This window comes from Colletotrichum spaethianum, assembly GCF_022836535.1.
Source record: "Colletotrichum spaethianum MAFF 239500 DNA, contig16, whole genome shotgun sequence".
NCBI classification, from domain to species: Eukaryota; Fungi; Ascomycota; class Sordariomycetes; order Glomerellales; family Glomerellaceae; genus Colletotrichum; species Colletotrichum spaethianum.
The window spans coordinates 225583-246883 of record NW_026054786.1 but is presented as its reverse complement, the minus strand read 5'-3'; the positions used below and the strand labels follow the sequence as shown (position 1 = coordinate 246883).

At 54.2% G+C, this 21301-nt stretch overlaps 9 protein-coding genes across 9 annotated transcripts; 3 read left to right on the top strand and 6 right to left on the bottom strand.

The window, feature by feature from the left end:
* Positions 1 to 663: 663 nt before the first annotated feature.
* On the top strand, positions 664 to 1410 carry ColSpa_06575 (uncharacterized protein; the record flags this gene model as incomplete). The annotated part of the gene is made up of 3 exons (XM_049272787.1): positions 664 to 881; positions 926 to 1146; positions 1295 to 1410. The coding sequence occupies 3 exons, from the start codon at positions 664 to 666 to the stop codon at positions 1408 to 1410; spliced, it is 555 nt and encodes a 184-aa protein (XP_049128744.1).
* A 149-nt stretch (positions 1411 to 1559) lies between these two features.
* On the bottom strand, positions 1560 to 2653 carry ColSpa_06574 (formamidopyrimidine-DNA glycosylase; the record flags this gene model as incomplete). The annotated part of the gene is made up of 2 exons (XM_049272786.1): positions 1560 to 2584; positions 2635 to 2653. 2 exons carry the CDS (start codon positions 2651 to 2653, stop codon positions 1560 to 1562), a joined length of 1044 nt encoding a protein of 347 aa, XP_049128743.1.
* A 58-nt stretch (positions 2654 to 2711) lies between these two features.
* On the bottom strand, positions 2712 to 2979 carry ColSpa_06573 (uncharacterized protein; the record flags this gene model as incomplete). The annotated part of the gene is made up of 2 exons (XM_049272785.1): positions 2712 to 2911; positions 2961 to 2979. 2 exons carry the CDS (start codon positions 2977 to 2979, stop codon positions 2712 to 2714), a joined length of 219 nt encoding a protein of 72 aa, XP_049128742.1.
* Positions 2980 to 8263: 5284 nt separating this feature from the next.
* ColSpa_06572 (uncharacterized protein) lies at positions 8264 to 8458 on the top strand (the record flags this gene model as incomplete). The annotated part of the gene is made up of 1 exon (XM_049272784.1): positions 8264 to 8458. One exon carries the CDS (start codon positions 8264 to 8266, stop codon positions 8456 to 8458), a length of 195 nt encoding a protein of 64 aa, XP_049128741.1.
* An 896-nt stretch (positions 8459 to 9354) lies between these two features.
* ColSpa_06571 (uncharacterized protein) lies at positions 9355 to 9969 on the bottom strand (the record flags this gene model as incomplete). Its single annotated transcript, XM_049272783.1, has 1 exon — positions 9355 to 9969. The coding sequence occupies one exon, from the start codon at positions 9967 to 9969 to the stop codon at positions 9355 to 9357; it is 615 nt and encodes a 204-aa protein (XP_049128740.1).
* A 545-nt stretch (positions 9970 to 10514) lies between these two features.
* ColSpa_06570 (carboxypeptidase S1 B) lies at positions 10515 to 12573 on the bottom strand (the record flags this gene model as incomplete). The annotated part of the gene is made up of 2 exons (XM_049272782.1): positions 10515 to 12092; positions 12148 to 12573. The coding sequence occupies 2 exons, from the start codon at positions 12571 to 12573 to the stop codon at positions 10515 to 10517; spliced, it is 2004 nt and encodes a 667-aa protein (XP_049128739.1).
* Positions 12574 to 14169: 1596 nt separating this feature from the next.
* On the top strand, positions 14170 to 15892 carry ColSpa_06569 (uncharacterized protein; the record flags this gene model as incomplete). Its single annotated transcript, XM_049272781.1, has 2 exons — positions 14170 to 15397; positions 15471 to 15892. The coding sequence occupies 2 exons, from the start codon at positions 14170 to 14172 to the stop codon at positions 15890 to 15892; spliced, it is 1650 nt and encodes a 549-aa protein (XP_049128738.1).
* A 311-nt stretch (positions 15893 to 16203) lies between these two features.
* Positions 16204 to 18639, bottom strand: ColSpa_06568 (uncharacterized protein; the record flags this gene model as incomplete). The annotated part of the gene is made up of 1 exon (XM_049272780.1): positions 16204 to 18639. One exon carries the CDS (start codon positions 18637 to 18639, stop codon positions 16204 to 16206), a length of 2436 nt encoding a protein of 811 aa, XP_049128737.1.
* Positions 18640 to 20242: 1603 nt separating this feature from the next.
* Positions 20243 to 21155, bottom strand: ColSpa_06567 (NADH-ubiquinone oxidoreductase 30. subunit, mitochondrial; the record flags this gene model as incomplete). The annotated part of the gene is made up of 2 exons (XM_049272779.1): positions 20243 to 20751; positions 20804 to 21155. 2 exons carry the CDS (start codon positions 21153 to 21155, stop codon positions 20243 to 20245), a joined length of 861 nt encoding a protein of 286 aa, XP_049128736.1.
* Between the last annotated feature and the right edge of the window lie 146 nt (positions 21156 to 21301).

Here is a 21301-nt window from a genome sequence, read left to right as displayed (position 1 = left end):
TGCAGCGCCGCCATGCATTCCGAAACACTTTGATGGTCGGGCGTGCTCAAAAAGACCGCACGCTGAACCCCTCTTTCCGAACGCATGCCCCAGATCGTAGGCGTCATTCGCAGGCTGGTGAGACACATCTATCGAAGACCAATGGCGCTTAAAACAAAAGAAGGGTAGCCACAACAGCACGCCCAGATCGTCACCGTAGGTAGTTAGGCAGGCTCCCCCCGCTTGCCCGCGTCCTCCTCGCTTACTCGCCCTTCATCCTCTCTGCCCTTTTCCGGCTGGGCCAAGCTCGACAAAGGGACGGCGCGATTGGCTTCATGGTCCGAATTCCACTACCCCCCGACTGAGACAGCATATCCGATCTGTGTGGCTTTGCCTTACCTAAGCCAACGCAAAGTTGACCTTTCTCGGAGTCCCCCAACCGTTTGCTGGTCGCTGCCGGACTCTCTCTTTCCACGGCAGGGCCATCGTGACAGGACGTTGTTTATTTCCCACCTGTTATTCTAGTTTGTTCTATTCGAGAAAAAAAAAAAGACTTGACCCGATCGCAAACGTGACCCGGAGAAGAAGAAAAGAGGCGCAGGCGAGGAAAGTATACTACATAGACGCAAGGTGTGCATCAACAAGAAGCAGAAAACGTGGACGGCAGAGATTCTCGCGCGCAAGATGCCTCTCCGCGGACCCGTGCCGGTGAAGTTGTTCAAGAAGGAGGACAGCGAGAAGATCAGCGTTGGGCCGATGACCATCTACATCTTTGAGGACGGCAGCAACACGGACAACCGGATCGGGTGCATGACGCTGGAGCTGCCGCCGGCGACGTCGGGGCCGCCGCTGCACTGGCACCGGTTCCACGACGAGTGCTTCTTCATAACCAAAGGTGGGGGGTATTTTTATTTTTATTTTTTTTGTTGCTCTTGGGTTACCCCAGGCTGGATCACGTCGCCCGATATTCAGTGAACGAACTCGGAAGAGGGCATGTGCTTCTTGCTGACGTGGATGACGAGTCAGGAACGGTCCGCTTCAAGACACCGGAGGGTGACGTCGACGCCGAAGAGGGCCAGGTGATGGTCGTCCCGCCGCGGGCCATCCACTCCTTCGCCAACGCGTCCGAGACTGAGCCCGCCGAGTTCTTCATGACCTCGACCCCAGGTACGTTTTGCCCAGCTGTCGCCGCACATGGTGGCGCGCGCGCGCGCCCCCCGTGCTAACTCAAGAACTAGGGTACTACATGGACTGTGAGTGGGAGCAAACCGAGGAGGCCGTAGGGGGGAAATGTTTTTCGAGGCTAACCTGACAGACTTCCGCACAATTGGTAAGACTGTTGCCGAGGGCAAGAAGATGTCTCCGGACGAGACGCAGCGCCTAATGGCGCTATTCGGGACGTTCCCGCCGGACGTCGAGTCGGAGCCGTAGGCTGGACTGGACTGGCCTGACTGGTGCCACCCTTGGTACATTACGTGGCATCGCCTACCCCTTCCGTGGGGAGAGTTTTGGGGTAGCAACAGCATAAAAAGGGGGACCTTTGGGCGTAACCTTGATCGAGAACTCGATAGTCTATTTCTTCAATCGAAGGGATCTTCGTCTGCTACCCGTGTCCTCTGCCGGCGTCTCCATCGCCTCCTCCTTGACAACGCTCTTCTTGGTTCTGGCTGGGGCTTTGGGTTTCTCTGCGGCCTTGGAGCCCCGCGGTTTCTTGCTCGGCGGGGCCTCCTCGGCCGCGGGGGCTCGGAAGGCTCGGGAGACGACTCCCGCTTGACGCCTGAGTTGGCCTTGGCCTTTGCCTTTGCGGGACCCTTGGCGCCCCGGGCTTTCTTGACCGGCTTCTCGTCCTCGCTCTCCTGCGCCTTCGCTTGCCTCTTGTTGGTCTTCTTGGGAGCGGCTGCCTTGGGCTTCGCTTCCCCGTCCGCGACAGGCTCCTCCTTGGCTGATGCCACGACCTGGCCCGTCTTCTTCTGCCTCCCGGGCGCGTAGCAGCTCGTCCGCCCGCCGACCGTGATGAACGCAAGCTTCTCCCCGTTGGGCAGCTCCGACGCCGCGTCCTTGCTCCCCTTGCCCCAGCGGTAGTTGAACAACCAGTCTACCGGGAACTCGTCCGAGTCGCCGAGCTTGTCGACGGCCGTCTGGCACACGTACCGCACCGCCTCGTACAGCCTCTTGACCTCGGCCTCGTCGAAGCTGTCGCAGTACTGCTCCGGGTGCAGCCTCGACTGGTAAAGCACCTCGTCGGCGACCCAGTTGCCGACGCCACTGATGTGGGACTGGTCCAGCAGCAGGGCCTTGACGGGGACGTGGCGCGTGCGCATCTTGTCGCGGAGGTAGGCCTCGGTGAAGATGTCGACGTCCACGACGGGGTCCGGCCCGTTCTCCTTCAGCGGCGAGTGCTTTCGGATGTCGGCGCCGTGGCAGTCGACGAGTCGCACGCGCCCGAAGCGCCGCGGATCGGTAAAGGCGGCTGCGACGGGAGGGTTGTCGTCGGTCTCGAGCTGGAATTTCCAGTACTTTGGAGGCCAGACGTCTGCCTCGCCGTCCTTCATCTTTTTGTAGTAGTTTGTGTAGGCTGTCTTGTCGCCCTTGATGTGGATCCATCCTGTGAAGCGTCAGACCCGTGGCAGGTGGGTGGATGGGGAGCGCTCATACCCGTCATGCCCAAGTGCATCACCGCGTGAGGCGGTTTGTCAAAAGTGATCCTGTGGGATCATGAGCTGCTGATACTCCTATAAGGCAGCAACGGCGACATACCAAAAGTACTTTCCTTGACTCCCTACTGATACGACCTTGCGTCCTTTCACGGCCTTCTCGAATGCCGGACCACTGGTCCCGACCTTCCCAAAGACATTGGCATCATCCGGGGCAGAGACCTTGGCGATCTTCTTCCCCAGGAGATGTTGGCGCAGGAAGTGCACGCACCGGGCGACTACAAAAGCATGAGCTGAATGTCGGATTGGGGCAGATACTAGTCATACCTTCAGCAATTTCAGGCATTATGTTCACGTCTTGAAATGGCTCAAATCACACGTTTCTTGAACTTCTCTACTCGGAGATGTGACGAAATGGAGACCAGCGGATCCATGACGCAGGCAATCAGGACGCGTCTAGCTCTCGCAGCTCTCCCCCGGCCATCCGCGCATCGAGCCGCGAGTGCACGTGACCAGGTCCCTGAGCTGGGCTCGTTTAGTGGGTCGTGGCCGACCGCGCGCGCCGAATTTTTCCCAGCCGTCCTCACCCCACTCGAGGCTCAAATTCCCAGCACCTTTAAAAATCTTTCCTCGCAACTCCCTCAACCTCACGATCCCTTCTTCACCAACCAACACTGCGAACAACGCAGCAGCATGGCTACGTAGCCTCGCTTGATCCGGTAAGTCGCGATACGCGCCTATTCTCCTTCTTCTGCTACACCCCATCCTTGGTGATGACACGCAAACACCGCAAACTAGAGTCTTTGACCTAAATGGAATGAAACCTCTGTTTTACACGTCAGTCTGATAGGACACGACAAACTTCGTTTTCCGTTGCTGGACCTCGCGCTTCTCTTGAGCAAGTTGCTAACCCACGCAATCAGGCTTTTGCAGATTCTTCTGACGCCGCGCTTCAATGGCTACGTTCCCGCCCTGAGATGGCTTGACAAAAGGTACGGCACGCGCAACCTCTCCCTACGCTGCTCTCCCCCATCTTCACATCCCGAGAACCTGATGATCAATTTTTCGTACAATGTACGGTTGGAATTACCGGCTGAAACTTACTGTTGAAAAAAACTGGCTGTTTCTGACTGTTCTCGCAACCCATTATTTCCATGTGCTGTGTATTCTCATCTGAACCATAACTAACATGGAAATTCCCAGTCATCTCATATACCCAATCGACAAGGTACATACCCACTCCATCTATTCCCTTCATTATTACATGATGAAACGGCACTGGGCTCCGAGAGTACCCATAAGGGGCTCAGCCATGAGCAGACAAGCCGTTTTGTGGCAGGCCTAGAAAACCTCGCCCACTGATTTCGAACCGAACACTCAACTTGTCGGGATACATCTTGCTGCGCAGGAGGCTGACTCGCCCGCAACAGTGTCGAGATGGAACTTGCTACAAACATCGCTTCTGCTGCAAGCGCGGCTTTTGAGGCAACTGCCTTCCTCGGTCCAGTCTTGGTAGGTCTCAACACTTTTTCTTGCTCTCCCCCATGCCTACCTGATGAGTACATTAGATGACGAGTCTGATTTGGATCTTCCAATGCGGATAACCCTTTTTTATACCATTCATGCAACGACTGAACTTGGCAATCATACACATTTTTCTGAAAGACGATGAAGCATGAACATCGCTAACCATTTCTAGATAACAGTTATATGTTAACATGATGGGCAACTGTGGAGGATCCCATGGCTCAAGTGGTAAGCTCATTACTTTCTTCTATTTACAACCACCCCAGCCTACCCACGGCTCCGTTCTTTTATGATGAACGATAAACCAAAGACAAGCATATGTCAGAGCCTAACGGCGAAGCTGAGACACGTTGACTACCAGTCATTCTGATCAAACGACCTCACAAATGCATTTTTTCTTGGGAACTTTCGAGAGATATGCAGGTGGCTAACATAACCACTAGACCCATGCGGAAAACATACCCTCGTTCTTCGGCAATCGTGTTGCGCCAATTGGTAAGCTACTTCTCTTCCTCGTCTTCACCTAAACACAACCTCCCTGCCCCCGCGTCTACATGATGATCATAAAATTTTCACGACGGTCTCCATAGCCATATGCTTTGATGATAATGCCTTTGACAAGGCTCCCGTACTGATATGACGCTTCATACACTGTTTCTTTCAAGTCGTGTGTTTTACAAACAGTGGCTAACTGAAGTTGTCAGGCTCTCTTATGATACCAAATGATCTTGGCGCAAGGAACGGTAAGTCACTGCCACAATAGTATAAATACTTGAATACAACAGCACGCAAAGGGATTCATCCTACTTCCAATTCTTAAATGTTTTCTTGCATGTGAGCTTCGTGTTGAAAAAGTGCAATATATGATCTGGGACAGGTTATACATACCTTCATACGAGAAAAGTCGAACATGCCGGCCTTCCTATCAGCCATGAACAATACGAACGGCATGGACCCAATTACCCACATGTCTCTTGCTATGTTTAATGTGCAGATGGATCATGTGTATTGTACACCATGCACTTGCAGCCTTAAGCCAAACGTGAAACTCCACTAATCAGTGCGTTTCGATACGGAGTATCGCATATTTGATGACAATGTCTTGACCTGTACGCGGTTTCTCCTAGCACAGACTAACCACGGGCCAGTCTGGTTCATCGTCAGGATACTTGAGAAACTTGTGAAGAGTTGGCAACACATCCGTTTCCACGGCTCAATGACCTTTCGCCCAATAGGATTCATCTCAGTTAATGGCAGATCATCAAGCAAACTTACTGTTGGCCGCAGTAATGGTATCTTGCAATCCCTTCTCATGCATCTTATCCAGTTAATGCCTACCTGGTACAGAACGCCACCATTCTCCTCTGATATCCTTATTTGCTGGCAATAGAGTTAGGGCCGTCACGAATCAGTCTTCTGACAGGAGCTAGGACGTTGAAGTCATGAGACTCTCAGTACATGGCCCTCACCATAGATGCCCTGATAATACATGAAATCACAGCACAGGAGGGAGTAGGATGAAGAGAGAAAAGCACGGCTTGGTTATTTGGTTCCCTGCGAAGCGCCTAGACATTTTCAACCCAAAGTTTCAGCCATTATGTACCAGTCGGAGGGCGCCCTCAGAAAACCGGAATGTGAGAATCCTTCCAGAGGAACACCCAATCACGACCGTGGACCCTAGTACAGCAGACGACGAAGGGCGAAATTCAGCTGGCAACCAGAGCAGGTTCTGGTCGTTCCAAGTAATCCAGGAACGATCCCGACTGATACCAACGCCGATAGTACTCAAAGTACAAGCTTGAGTACCTGGCAGCGGGGAGGGTATCCCACTAGCTCTGTCAGTGAAGGCTGTGGTACCAATGTCGGTTATTAGGCAGGTGTTATTGGGTTCGGATAACAAGAACCGCCAATTCCATATGCCAGTATAGACTACTCGAATGCAATTGCCTGTATCGACACCCCAGATCCGGACCGTCTCATCGTATGATGCTGAAACCACAAGAGCTGAGTCGTGTGAGAAGATGACTGATTTGACGCCCTTACTATGGCCCTTAAGTTCCTGTATACAGTCGCCTGTACCAATAGACCAGACCCGGACTGTCTGGTCGCCTGACGCTGACACTATAAGGGCTGAGTTATGTGAGAAGGCCGCTGAGGCTATATAATCGCTGTGGCCTTTAAGCTCTTGCATACACTCGCCTGTGTCAGCGTTCCAGACCCGGACTGTCTGGTCTAATGATGCTGATACCAGAAGAGCTGAGTCGGGTGAAAAAGCAACTGAGTAGACTGTACCGTTATGGCCCTTAAGCTCCTGTATACACTCGCCTGTATTGGTGCACCATGTCCGGATTGTCTCATCGTATGACGCTGACGCTATAAGGGCTGAATTGCAGGAGAAGGCAACTGAATTGACCATATTTTTATGGCCTCTAAGCTCCTGTATGCAATCGCCTGTATTGGCGCACCATATCCGGATTGTTGTATCGCTTGACGCTGACGCTATAAGGGCCAAGTCATATGAGATAGCAGCTGATTCGACCTCATCGTCATGGCCCTTGAGCTTCCCAACAAACTGCTTTGTACTAACGCTCCAGATCCGGACTGTTTTGTCAAATGATGCTGACGCTACAAGTGCCAAGTCATAGGACAAAGCAACTGATCTAACCATATCACCATGGCCTTCAAACTTTTGGATACAGTTGCCTGTATCAGCAGTCCAGATACGGACTGTTTTGTCGTCTGATGCTGATGCTATAAGAGCTGAGTTGTGGGAGAAGACAGTTGACCAGACCACACCTTCATGGCCCTTAAGCTGCTGAACACACTCTCCTGTATCAGCGCGCCAGACACAGACTGTCTTGTCGTCTGATGCTGATGCTATAAGGGCTGAGTTGTGGGAGAAGGCGACTGAATTGACTACATCACCATGGCCCTTAAGCTCTTGTATACACTCGCCTGTATCGGTATACCAGACTCGGACTGTGTTATCGTGTGATCCTGACGCTATAAGAGCTGAGTCGTGGGAGAAAACGGCTGACCAGACCGAATTATTATGGCCGGTAAGCTCTTGAATACACTCGCCTGTATCAGTGTACCAGATCCGGATTGTCTTATCATCTGATGCTGACGCTACAAGTGTTGAGTTGTGAGAGAAGACAACTGATCTGACTGGGTTGTTGTGGCCCTCAAGCTTCTGTATACATTCGCCCGTATCGGTGTACCAGATTCGCACTGTGTTATCGTGCGACCCTGACGCTATAAGGGTTGAGTTGTGCGAGAAACTCGCTGACCAGACTGTATCGCTGTGGCCCTCAAGCACCTGGGCACATTCGCCGGTATCTGCATGCCAGATCCGGACCGAACAATCAGATGATGCCGACACTATAAGGGTTGAGTCATGTGAGAATGCGACAGACCAGACCGCATAATTATGTCCCTCAAGCTTTTGCAGGCATTGATCCCACTCTAGATCTGGCTTTGGCTGGAGGGAAATCCAGTTAGGAGTGGTCTCTGCAAAAGTACGACGTACTATGCTCCTTTGAGGTGTAAAGACATGTGCAGAAGAATACAGTTGAAGAGGTGCGGCGTTAATCATGTGCATATTTGACTGAACAAATCTGATTGCATCGTCTACGAATTCTTGCAGTGCACCGCCATCTGTACGCTATTTCCTCGTTAGATATCATGTCCTCAGCGGGGCTACGTGTACTCACCGCGACAACGGACTGTATTGCTCGAAGCATGGGAAGACCCTCATAAGCCTTACCGGCCCAGCCTAGTACTTCAAGCCAATGCAAGAAGTGGCGACAGAAAAAATCGTAAACAAGCCCGAGAAGATCTGCCCCAGCGTCCGCTTGCTCTACATGATGTGTCCAGTAAAGACATGCATACTGGGCTTCTGGTGGCAGGCAATCGTCGATGTCCATGGAGTCCACGATGGATTGAGTGCCCGGAGCTTGTAGGTTTAGAATATCCTCTCGGAGATGATCCCCCATGATACGGAGGCAGTTTGTCACTAATTGGCGGTGAACATCCTTCTCATCCACCCAGAATGGGTTGCTCTCTCGATAATTGGGGTCAACTAAAAAATCGCGGAAGGAAAGATGGAGCAGTCGCACAGGGGAAGCAGAATCCTTGGGAACATCGAGGACGGAGTGAAGCATGTCGAGCCTGTCTTCAACGCTGTTGCTAGAAATGTTCAAGAGCTGCGCTATAGCACCGGCCGGGAGGGGGCTCGAGAGTATGATGATGGTGCCAACAATATGGCGGAACTCCTGGAGAACTTCCTCTCTTTCTAACTTGGACAGATCAACAAGCTGCTGATCTAATGCTGGTCGATAAGTTAGGTCGAACTTAGAGACCAAGTCTGCTTTTGATTCGGTTCGGTTCCAGTAGTTCAAGACTCGCTGTAGTTGTTGGTCGGGGTTACCGCGCCTACGCTGATCAAGGAAACGGCACGTGGTTGCAGCGAAAATGAAGAGTGGAATCGCCATTCTCACCAGGATTTGGATGTTGGATTGACCAGGCCAGACTGGGGGTAGTTGTCGTTCCTCAGGAACAGAGCGGTTATAATCATCCTTAATACGCGCCAGTTCGTGCTCCAGAAAAGCCGATATATCTTGTTCGATAACCGGGGCAGGTATCTCATGCAGAACTAGGTCGCTATACGTGCCTTCTACTGCACTAAATCCTAGTCGAACTGGCAGTTCCGGTCTGCTAGTGAGGAGGACTTTGAGGTGTGGAGACTTGAGGATATTTCCGGAGGAAAATAAGTTGATGATAACTTTGATATCGTTGTCGTGCTCGCATTCGTCTAGAGCATCAACAACAATGGCAACAGAGGCGCCTTTATAGGCTTCTTGAACTTCTAAAAGAGGCTCAAGGATTAGCCTATTAAACTGCTCCCGTAACACCTTGGTGTGTATTGCTGGATCGGCGTCGATCGCATCCTTAACATGAGGCGCCAAGTCCGGCAGATGATTTACCAGCTGTGAGGCTATCGTCGTAAAGAACTTGGATGCATGGCCCCTGTCACCTTCGCCTCTTTTGAAGAAGAAACTAGCGCCTAGTTGATTTTTTTGAGCCAGAGACTGGGCGACGGTCCGAGAAATCGTTGACTTCCCGGTCCCTGCCATCCCATTCAACCAAAAGACGGCCTCTGCGCTGGGGTCGTTGATCCATTCGTTCACCTCCTTCAGGAGTTCCACCCTTGTACTTGGTAGACAGGTCGGGTTATGCTCCTCAGCGTGGGAGTCGAATGAGGCCTCGGGGACGGTTGGGAGTTTATCCAATACGAATTTCTGTTCAAGACTGAGTAGTATTGCTCTGCGTCATAAATTGATAAGCACATGACGACGATGGCATAGAACATGATTTGATTAACGTACGTGTTGTCAATTTGTAGCCCCATTGATATCATCTGTGTGTATCGCATTATGTCTCGCACCAGCTTTTCGACATCATTGCTCTGGAAAGGCCACTTCAAGGCTCGGACGCCGAACCGACGCATTGCCTTCCGGGTGCTAGAAGGATGCAGTTCGGCATCGAGAGCCTTAAGCCGCAAGGCAGCTCCCTCGACCGCACCGGTTAACTTCTGGGAAGCTTTTAGTGCGGCGCCGTGAGGACCTTCAAGGAGTTCCGAGGCGCTCTCGGCGACGGCTTTGAGGCTGAGAGTTTCCTCCTTGACCCGCGCGATCTCTTCCCTCGCGTTCTTGACGTCTTTGGAGTACTGAAGGCATATCGACGCAATCTTCGCGGATAGTTCGACGACCGTGGCAATATTGACCGCAAGGCCAAATGCCTCTGCCATCCTGGCGACTTGGGGGTATATCGTCGATGTATGGTGAATCAGTTAAAGCTGACATCGATAACGGCGGGGTCGCGCTGTTGGTCAGGCAGTGACGAGACCGCTGCTTCGCTGCATAGGCGACCACGTGAGGCTTACCTGCAGCAGGCCAGTCTCGGTAAAGTCGCAAAGATGGAGACTTTCTGGCCTCCATTTCTGTTGGCTTCTACAATATAGCAGCGCATTTGGTTTTGGAAAAATGGTAGCTGTTGATTTCATTGCGACGTGTCCTGGCGACATACCATGGTATACCTAGAGAAAAAGAACTAAGCTTGGCTTGAGAAGACCAGAGAAGACATTCCAAGGGGCGCAAAATCGTTGCTATTACAGCTATCAATAAGGGGTATCATTAAAGTAATCAGCCAACACGTCCAGCACATCTCTGCAGTGCCCCTGTTTTATGTTTTCTTCCATGTCCAAATCCCAAAGAACGCCGATCCAGTGCACCTAGACCCACCCATATGCTCCTTATTCTATCAAGCGCAAAATGCTTTCGAACTTTCCATCTTTTACAAACTCCCGATACCGACGCAAACCGCGCCGGCCATCAGGGCGACCAAAGCCGCGAAGGAGTCCCTTGGCTTACTGACGGCGCCGCCGCTCTTGGGCGTCGCCGTCGCGGTGAACAGCCCCGTCAGCACCGTGGATGACGAGGAAGCAGCCGACTGCGTCGACGTCGGGGCCTCCGTGGCCAGGGGCCAGTCGCTCGAGGCGCTGTACAGCACGCCGTTGATGATGGTCCCCTCGCCGCGCGCAATCATGCTGACCTGGTCGTCGCTGCAGGACCCCTGCATGTACCGCAGCCAGCACGTCGGGTCCGGCGAGTTCGGCAGCTTATCCGTGTGCGTCGCATGGGCGTCGCCCGTGGTGTTGAAGCTTGTCAAGTTCACCTTGTCGCCGGTCGAGACGGAGGTGCCCATGATGACGCGCGCAAAGACCTGGAACGCGGTTTCCGGCTGGTAGGCGGGCACCGAGTGGCCGGCCTGGTAAATGCGGCTGAAGGACAGGTTGCCGAACTGCCTGACGACGCCGCCGATGTACGAGTCGTTCACAATAATGGGCGCGTAGCCGGCGGCGCTGAAGCCGCGGCCGTAGACGGCGCCGGCTTGCCAGGCGAGGTTGGTGGACGCGGCCTCGCCGCCGAGCCAGTTGCAAATGTAGTCGCGGTCGCCATAGATGAGGGCGACGCGGATGCCGCGCTGGAGGAGGCCGGCCAATTTCGGCATCAGGGGCCCTCTCATGTAGTCGCCGGTCGTCTGGAAGGCCGAGAGAACCGCCTGGCTCGTCATGGTGAAGTTGACGGTGGAACCGATGGACTGCTGGAAGCCCGCCGTGTTGACGTACTCGAGGTACGTGTTTGGCGGGAACGAGTCCGGGTTCTTGCGCGCAATGTCATACCAACTGCGGCCGGAATCCGCATACGGTGTCACCACATCCTCGTTGCAAGTGGCATACGCCTGGGAGCACAGATTGTTGACCGTGGCCACCCTGCCAGTGTTGTTGGCGTCGTATACGGATTCGGCGGTACGACACTGTCGAATGAGATCCAAGCAGCCGCCCGAGGCGTACAAGCTGCCGTTGGCCAGATTCGCACGGACATCGTTTATAGCTTTGAAGCCGTACGTGTTGTTGGTGGCCATGGCAGGGTAGAACTCTGCCTGGACCTGGTCGTCGATGCAGCCGTTGACGATGCCCAGAGACGTAAGATGGATCTCGAGCGTGTTGTTGGCAGACAAGGTCCCGTTTTGGCGCTTCTCGTTCTGCAACTCCCAAACATCTGAGAAAACGGGGGCGTACTTCCCACCGTAGCTCTCGGCGAAGAGATTGATGCCGAGGGAGCTGTTGTTGGGAGGGTTGTACTGGGGGAATGCGCCCAAGAAACCCTGGAGCATGTGCCATATTGCGAATGCAGCTGTCTCGGTGGTGTTTGCCGTGTTGTTGGTGTTCAGCGAGCTGAAGGTTCCGTTGAGGAACGTCGCGGGCGGCTGGCCATTGGGGACTGGCTGGGGTGGGCTCGACTGGTTGGCATTGAAGAGGTCCATGGAGCCATTGGTCGCGATGTCGTACGAGAAGCCGACTTGGTTAGGCTGTATAGGGTCAGCGTGACGTTGCCAGGCGGCTTCGAGCCCACAAAGGCCGTACCTGGTCGATGAACAACATATTGGAAGCGCGGTCCCAGCCCCATTCCCGAGCAACAGTTTCATACTGATCCAAACCCTTCTCGACAACCTCGCAAGGCCCAACTTCGGTGAACATGCCAAACAGCGAGCTGACGCCCGGGCCGCCGTTGAGCCAGATAGTCATGGCCTCGGTCGGTTCGCGGGCGCTGATGAACCAGAAAAACATGTTGGCCGGAAACGGCCCGGGTACGCTGACCCATCCTGTGTACTGCTGCTGGGAGTCGTATGCCGTTTTGCAGGCGCCCTCGGGGATCTTGTAACGAATGGTGACATTCCCGTCTACGGGCGACGTGATGGTGGTGAGATTGACCGAAGTCGAGGGGAACTGGGCCGCCGCGAAGCCCGAGAGTAGGCCGGCGACGGCGAGGACTGAGTGGAAGAGGCGCATGGTAAGATGTCCCGCATCGTGGCCTCGGCGCATCCTCTCTCGTATGGGGAGGACGGCGGGATTGTGCTGTTGTCCTCGTCGAGGCCTGGTTCCGGTACCGCGTCTTTTTGTGTGATAATCGGGCCTCGGACCTTGGTGTTGAAGAATATGAAGGAATGACGCACGGCACGAGGATGTGGAATGGAGGAACGAGGCTGCCGGGATTGGGAGAGGAATGTCGAGGTTTTGAAGGTTCCCAGTTCCCGTTAGGTAGCGGCTTGGCAAACGTGCCCCTGCATCTTAGTGCCTTTGTTTGGTGCCTACGGGCGCCCACAGGACCACACGGGGCCCCGATCGCCTACTGTACATAGTGGACAGGCCTGTCGAGACACGCGCGGCCCGCGGGGAGTTTTGCTGACGGGATCTCCCAGATGCCGGGATCCGGCAGGCCATAGACGCTGGCAGCTGAATCAGGTCTCACACTAAACAAACCTAGAACCCCCCGACAATCTCGAGCTGCAGTCAGCATTGCAACCGGCTCCTGCAACTCGGAACTTGTCTCGTGAGATGCCGGTTTACCCGCAGCGATTCCCGAAATGCTGTTGTTGGTCTGTTCGTCCCATTTCGATGTGGAACTGATAAAGACGCTGACGCTGAGTACCGGACGACGAACTCTGCTAAGATGAGCCGAACCTAACAAAATCAGGACCACAATATTCATCAGGCGAGGCATGGCTCTACGTAACTCATGTCAAAGACCTGAACTGAATGTGTTTGCCATTCTCGACGATATAGTGCATTCGAACCCCGGGAACGTTGGACAGCCGGCGCTCTCAACCCGCATGAGTGGCTGCTACAAAGGCGACCGCACAACGGCCATTACATTCCGTTGACCGCACAACCGCGTCAGTATTACAGCCCTCACTATAATTTGGGAGCTACAGCAGACTCAATGTTCGTGGGGGCTTTGAGACGACCGAGTTAACCGCACAATGCCTTACCCAGCATCTCTCTCTTACCCCAGTGTTCACGCTGTTTTCTCTCGGCTCTCAGTTTTCGCAGAAAAGCGCGCGTTCTTGGTGACCCAATCCCTCCAACACCCAACGCAATCCTTTTGGAGTCTGCCTGCTCCAGGCCTTGCCTCCTACGCAGCCGAATATAAAAAACAAAATAAGAAATCATCAATATTTCGCTCTTGATGCCTTGGCATACGGTCGCTTCTACAACCAAGCTGTGATACCCAAGTCAAATACAATGCTTTTGTAAAATGCTGATGTAGCTCGGTAGCTACGAGTAGTACAGGGGCATCTGGCTCTGCTTAACACCAAACGGGTAAGGTCAGCTGTCGGCCATCGCCAATGACTTCCCAAAGCTGTCAGGAACCGGTGCGGCTGAAGGCCACCAGTCAGGGGCAGTTCTTGTGACTGGAGCAACGGCTTTTACTTTTCTTCGATGGTATTTTCAACAATCCAGCCTGTTCAGGGAGTTTCTTGGGGTTCAACAAGCTCCGTCTCATCGTGCAAGACGCTGTTCTGATCTCTTCGCTTGGCCCAAATCCAAATACCGCCTGCCGCCGTCGCCGCCCTCACCCCGGACCGCAATACCCACCCGGATACAATGGCCGACTCCGGCACCGGCACTTACACAACGGCCTCCGATGTCATAACCTACATCGGCGTCCCCCTTGCCGTCCTCGGTGTCCTTCCCATCCTCTACAACACCGTTGCGACCCTTGCCGCCCGCTCGCGTATCCGGCGCATGCTCCGCCATGCGCGCCTAACGGCCCTGACACGCTCCGACATTGTAAACCGTGTCATCGAGGTCGATTTGCCGCGGTACGCCGTCACCCCGTGGGATCGCTTCGACCACCGCGAGGAGTACTGGTCTCTTGCCCGCCACCCTTCGTCCATACCTGGAGGATCGTGGACAACGTTCAACTGGCGCACAAATACCATCGGCCTCAAGACGCAGAGGGTTGAATATGCCGACCAACTGCGGCAACCTCAAGTCGATATCAACTTTGAGGAGTTGATTTCGTATCTTTTGGATCTTGGCGCCATTCCAGACGCTCATGGATGGAGATTGCTTAGAAGCACTGGGTTATGGACCCCCGTGGGCTGTACTCTGATGCAGAGTCCAAATGGCCAACACAAGGCCCTGACCATTGCGCCCCTGAATGACTCAGACGGCCATCTCTCATTATCTGTAACCTGGCATTCTCACTGGACCACGAGAAGCCATCAGTCCTTACCTCCCTACTGGGTCCGCCTCCCTCCGCCTCCTGAGATCCCTATGACCGAACCCGAACCTGAATCACTCGAGGACGCCAAAGAGACGCCCTCCCCAACGTCTTCTCTCTCCAGCATAACCCGCGCCGTCAACACCACCGCCAAAGCCCCCATCGCCTGCAAAATATCCTCCGACGGCCTCATCAGCGCCCACCCCGAGACCGAGGACCGCCCCGCCACGCCCCTCCACATCGACCACGTGCGCATCCGGCCGGGCCAGTCCGTGGGGATATGGTTTGCGAGCGCCGCCACGGCCTACGGCACCTCGAGCACCACGATCCTCTGGAACTACCGCATCCCCGACGACGTCCTCGCCTTTGCGCGGGGGTCCTCCGTGCCCTGCGGCGTGCTCGAGCTTGTGGGGTTCGTAGACGGCTCCCAGACGCCCGAGTGGGCGAGCCGTCACGATGACATGAGGGACAACCTCGACCTCATGAGCCGGAGGATGCGCGAGCAGCGGAACGCCATGGCCGCCGAGTCGAGGCTGGGCCCGATGGAAAGGGAGCAGGCTGTTGTGGACCGTATGCGCAAAGAATCGGAGCAACGCCTAGATGACCGTAAGTTTCGCCCCTTTGCCTCTTTCCACCCCCAACTTTGAGATCCCCACGGTGTTGAGCTGACGCACTGCAGTCCGAGATAAAATGCGGCTAGACGTCCAGCGCCGCGACCTCCGCACCCACGAGGCCATCCAATCGCCCAAATGGGACGCCGCCCTCGTGGCCTCGCACACCCTCCCCTGGCTCCGGCAGCAGGGCCACGTCGCCGAAAGCACCAGCCTCCGCGCCGCGGCCGCGGGCCTGCTCCACCGCATGCTCCGCGACGGCGCCTTTGCGGACGAGATGGGCTCCATGCTGGACAAGTGGAAGGCGTGGGCCGACAACGGGGGGATGCGCAAGTCGGACCTCGAGGCGCTACGGGAGGGGCAGACGGGCTTCGCGCAGGCGAGCCTGCTGGTCGCGGTGATTCGGGACGCGGGGGCCGCGACGGAGGGGGGGCTGAGTGTGGATTTGCAGGAGTGTTTGCGCATCTGGCGGCAGGTGAGGTTAGGTTAGGGGGAATAGCATAGTCCGCGATACCCATTTTGTTGTTTGGTGATGTAGGATACGGAGTACTCGACATATTTTGGTGTATGGTGATTCGAGATGATTGCGAGGATCGATTAGGAAATGAAAGGCCTTCTAATTCCACTAGTAGCTATGCTGTCCCAATTCCTGTGAAACCAAACTGTGTCTACCGACCCTGCCGTCCCGTCCATGACCAATACCTTATGTCCCAAGCCTTGTTAACCAACAAATGCTATTCCCAACTCCATCGCTCTGAACGCAAACCTCCACAATTCCGTCAATAGTGACGTCAACCTCTGTTATAGCTCATCCTGCTCCGAATCAAACACAATATCTTCGTCGTCCCCCCGACCCTCTAGCAATAAACTCTCAGGCAACATTTGGCTCTTAGACAGCAACTGGGATGAATCCAGTTGGAATGTGCCAGACGGCAAGCGGATCGGACTATCATCCTCGTCGTCCACGAAGATGGGCAGACTTGAGTTCGCGTGTGTGGGCCGTGGCACAGATTTGAATGGCGACTGCGAGGGGCTCGACGCCTGGCTGACCGTCGTTGCCTGCGAAGGCCTTACCGCACGGCGGGGTGTGGGGTTGGGCGGCCGGCTGAAGGGTGTCGGCGGTAAGGTGGGCTTGGTGAGGTGGAGCTCTGTGCCGAATTTCCGTCGACTTTTGGTTGGTGTCTGGCTGGACGGTACCAGCAAGTCGGCGTCCGATGAGTGGTGTTGAGTCGAGTGCTCGATATCACTTCGAATCTGCTCGGCCAGTTCCTGAGATATCGTGCAATTCTGTGTAGGTCCCACGACAACCGGCAACGATCCTTCTCTACCGGTTTCAGGCTCAGGCCCGACTTCGTCCTCCTCGTCTTCGTCATCTCCGAATACGGAGCATCGCAGGTTGGCCATCAAATGCCCCACGACGGCCGGCGGCACGTATGTGTACTTCTGTGGCGGCCCATGGAGGTAATCCCGATCCATCATGTACTGAAGAGACATTGGGTCGTTCAACTCGTAGAGCTTATACAGATGATAGGCAAACTTAGATCCCTTCTTCTGGTTAAACTCCGCGTTGCCAATGCCGTCTTCATCGATCTCGCCCGGTGTCTTTGCGTCACTGAAGCATGCCATGTACTTCAGCTCTGCGACGGGCTGGGTAATGTAGAGCCACATTCGCGAGACCGTGTGCGGGATCTTATAGTTGCGGAACTCGTGGTTCTTCCTGCCAGCCACAATCTCCTCGATATGCTCTGGGTGTATGGAGATGAAGATGTCGGTGCGGTCGCCTTGAGGGCCCATACCATTGACGACATCTTGAGGAAGTCGCTGACTCTCCAAACCTTGTGTGTGGGGCGTCTTTGGTGTCTTTGGTGTCTCAACAGGGGCCTTCCCCTTGGTCTTGGGTATTCTCTGACTTTGCGTGGGTGTCTGAGAGATAGATTCGTCATTAGTTTCCCCACTTGCTTCGTTAATGACACTAGAGCCGCTGTCGCGGGTAGGTTCAGGAGAAGATGTGATGACCTCGACAGTCTCCCTGCGATCTGATGCATTCGACTCCAAGCGTCCTAGCTTGGGGAAAGCGAACGGCTTCGACAGAACCACCGTGGCTTCCTCTTCATCCTCCTCGCTGACAGAGGGGGTGACATTCTCCTTATCAGAGTCGCCCTCCTCTGCAGGGGATGCCTCCTTGGAAGTCTGCCTCTCTTCCGACGAAGCAAGCAGCTGATCCATCTGGAACTGAGTTTCTTCGCCGACTGCTTCGTATCCTTCAGCCTCTTCATCCAGAATTTCAAGCTCATCGGATTCATCCTCAGAGTCTGCAATTTCCCGCAGAGGTGATCTCGGAGGTCTACGGGGTGATGGGCTGACATCACGTCCTTCTACCTCTTCGCCTTCCGTTTCCTCCTCTTCCTCCTCCATTAAAGCTAGGCTGGCCGTAGGATGTGGCGTGATAAAACGAACGTTCTTAGAGGGCTGCAGTGGCATTTTGGAAGGAGAGGTGAGCTGGGTTGAGCTCTGGCTGCCCGCCGTCGCGTAAGAGTCCTGAACCGTAAGAGTTCGCGGGCGTTTGACAGATCCGGTAAGCTTCGGCAACGGGGACATTGTATTCGTTGACTTGTCTTTCAAGGGAGACCTCTTCGGCGCCGGGCTATATCTAGCCAGCATGGGAGTGAGCGGGCTGCCTTGTGACGATGGAATCTCGAGAATGATGCGCTTGTTGGTTGGGGTTTGCGGGACAACGGACGGTGTCCTGCTTGGAGCCTTCTTGCCAGGCAATTGATTCTCTTTGTCGCTGGCCGAAGGGAGCACTGGTGGGTCCTTCTCTGTCTCGTCGTCCGAGGGCTGGAATTGCCATACGTCTTCTTCTTCTTCTTCTTCTTCAGCTGGAGATTTCTCTGAAGATCTCCGCGACATCTGCGTCAAGGTCTGCGTGTGGAAAGAAGAGCTCGGTGTCGGTTCATCTCCCATGGTCTTTCTCCTCCTCTTCTTAGGCACAGGGTTTTCTTCATCATCGGATAGGTCGAATCGCACAGGCGATGAGCGCGTAGTGTCGTACATCTGGGTCAAGGTCTTTTGCTGGTGATTGGGGATACGAGCGGTGGGCTTGCGGGCGCTGTAGGTTCGCACTTCCGTTCGTCGGGGCGGGAACTTTGCTTGCTTGGCCGGCTTGACGGACTTGTAGACTCGGTCGGGAGGAGGGGCAGCGGTAACCCGTCCGCCGGAGCGGGTCTGTGGTGGCATGATGGACGACGGTGTAGTTGTCACCGGTGGAAGCTTGTGTGATCACTTCCAGATCGTATGGATCACCGATAATGAAGAATGGGTGGGACGTTGAACCTGCGCGCAGGATGAGGGTCAACTCAGGTGGTCGAGCGCATGCTGACTAGGCCATGTGCGGTTCGAAGGGCGCGTCGCGTAGGAAGTGGGATCGATTTACGCGTGGAGCTGGCGTATCGGACGTGGTGACATCTGACATCACATGCATAAAACGGGGCAGCGGGGAAATGTATCGGAGCAGGCGTACTCGCTTAAGTAAATCGAAGACGCGTGCACAATTTTGTTCCGTGTGTACATAACAATGTCTACAGTTGAGGTAAGTACCTGCCCGGAGATTGTGCAATTCAATGACAAGGGCGACAACCGCTCGCAGAGTTATTCTCATCAATGAATAAGTGTTGGATTTCAAGTATCATCTCACAGAGTTTTTATACAACACAACTCAAGAAATTGAAGGATGACAGTATTATTGGACTGTTAGTGAGTATCGACCTCTGGCCTGACTTAGAAATTCCAACTTGTAGAAGGCAACTTCAACACCCGCAATGTGTGAATACAAGAAACTCCTGCATATATCATGCTTCGTATGTGTGTCTCCCGTGACAAATTTCATTTTTAGGTGGAGACTTTCACTGAGCTTTGTATGGTTCACGATCCTGCGGTCATGACATGAGCCCACCGCCTGATGTGTATGTTGTTTGACCGAAGCAGAGCTAGCTCAAGTGCTTGCATAACGGTATAGATCTAGGTCAACCTTTGTTCAGCTGCAATTATGTGCAGGGAGTGTTTGTGTGGTTATGTGAGGTCTTCCCGGGTGGGGGGAAATCCCCCGTCACAATTTCTTCCTGGTGATATATTGAAAAATGCACTTCAGGTTAGACTTGTGCTTCGTTGATGAACTGCCCGAAGCCACCGATATAGAACAGTGGGTGGAGCTGGATTCGAGGCGATAGTAGTTCTCAATGTAGTCGTCGATGAAGTCCTCGAGGTTAGCATCGCAAACGGCGAGGTCTAGGACGTGGCTCTGATAGTATTGGGTCTTGGCCTCATATCTCAACCGCTTCAGATTGTCTGCAGATAGAAGCCGGGAAGTTGAAGTAGTGAATGCAGCCATCTCTTTATCGTATGAAACTAAAGCTTTTTGATCAAGATACTTGGTGAATGAGGCCTTTTTCAGAAGAGTTAAGTGAGTAGAGCTGCTGAGACTAAGATGGAAAACGAGGGTGGAATGGAGCAGGAATCGGCAATCGTTTCGCGGCTTCAAGAGACGTTCTTTAGTGTCAAGAATAACAGTCACAGTCCGTATCAAACTCCGAGGTTAGCGGACCGTGTGTAGATTCGAGGCTGTTGTACAATGGCGGGCGGCCCATCTCCGAAAACATAGCTCGACCATAACTCTCACGATATTGCGGATTTTTGCTCTTGAGAAATTGGCAAAGTCACAACCAACCACACTTTTTGAGCCTTCGGTACGACCACTCAAGGCCTAGGCGGACAGTTCAACGCAGGATGGTTGTACAACAAAGAAGATTCTAGAGTCAGTTATATACACATCAGAACCTTCTGACTATTTCTTGGGCTCCTCCTTCTTCTCCTCAGGCTTCGGTGTCGGCAGCTTGAAGCTGTCGGGACGTCGGTCTGTGCCAGGCCCAACCTGCTCCCAGGCGCTGGTGCCGCCCTCAAAGTTGCGGAAAGCCTGAGTGAGCTCGAGAGGCTCGGTGACGATGCGCTTCTTCTCCTCATCGTATCTGATCTCGGTGTAGCCGGTAAGGGGGAAGTCCTTTCGCAAGGGGTGGCCCTCGAAACCGTAGTCGGTCATGATTCTGCGCAGGTCGGGGTGGTCGGTGAAGAAGACACCGAAAAGATCATAGACCTCACGCTCGTACCAGTTGGCTCCGTCAAAGAGGGGAGTGACACTGGGGACGGGCGACGCCTCGTCGGCATAGGTCTTGACGCGAATGCGCGAGTTGTGGCGGACACTGAGGAGGTTGTAAATGACCTCGAATCGCTGGTCTCGGGTCGGGTAATCGACCGCAGTGATGTCGCTAATCTGAGTGAACTCGGCCGAGGTGTTGTCTGCCAACTGTTAGATGCGAATTGGACTACGTCATGGACAATTGACACGTACACTTGAGGAACGACATGATGGGGATGATACCCGAGGGAGAGACGTAGATGGTGAGCTCGTCCTTCCAGACCGAGATCTGCTGGACGTACTTGGGCAAGCAGCCCATGACCCAAGATCCGTACTTGTGCAGGTTTTCGGCCTTGGAGCCGTACTTGTCAGCCGGGTTGATGAGAGGGGCCTTGAGGGTGCCGATGTGCTCGCGAGGAGACTTCCTCATGTTTTCGGCATCCTTGGGAAGACCGGTCGGGAAGCCGGCCAATTGAGGGATGGAGGTCGAGAAGCATCGAATCTCGCTGGGGCGGCAGTTACGCAAGCCCGCCAGAGCTCTACTACGATAGAGCTTGGTCGCCATTGTTGCCGTTGTTGCAGTGCTGGGGGCTTGATGCCTCTGTGGAAGTGGTGATTGATGATGCTGTGCTTCTGTGATATGCTTGGGGATGGAAAGAAGCTAGCCGGTTTAGGCTCACCCGGGGGTGTTGAGTCTGCCTTCTCTCTTGC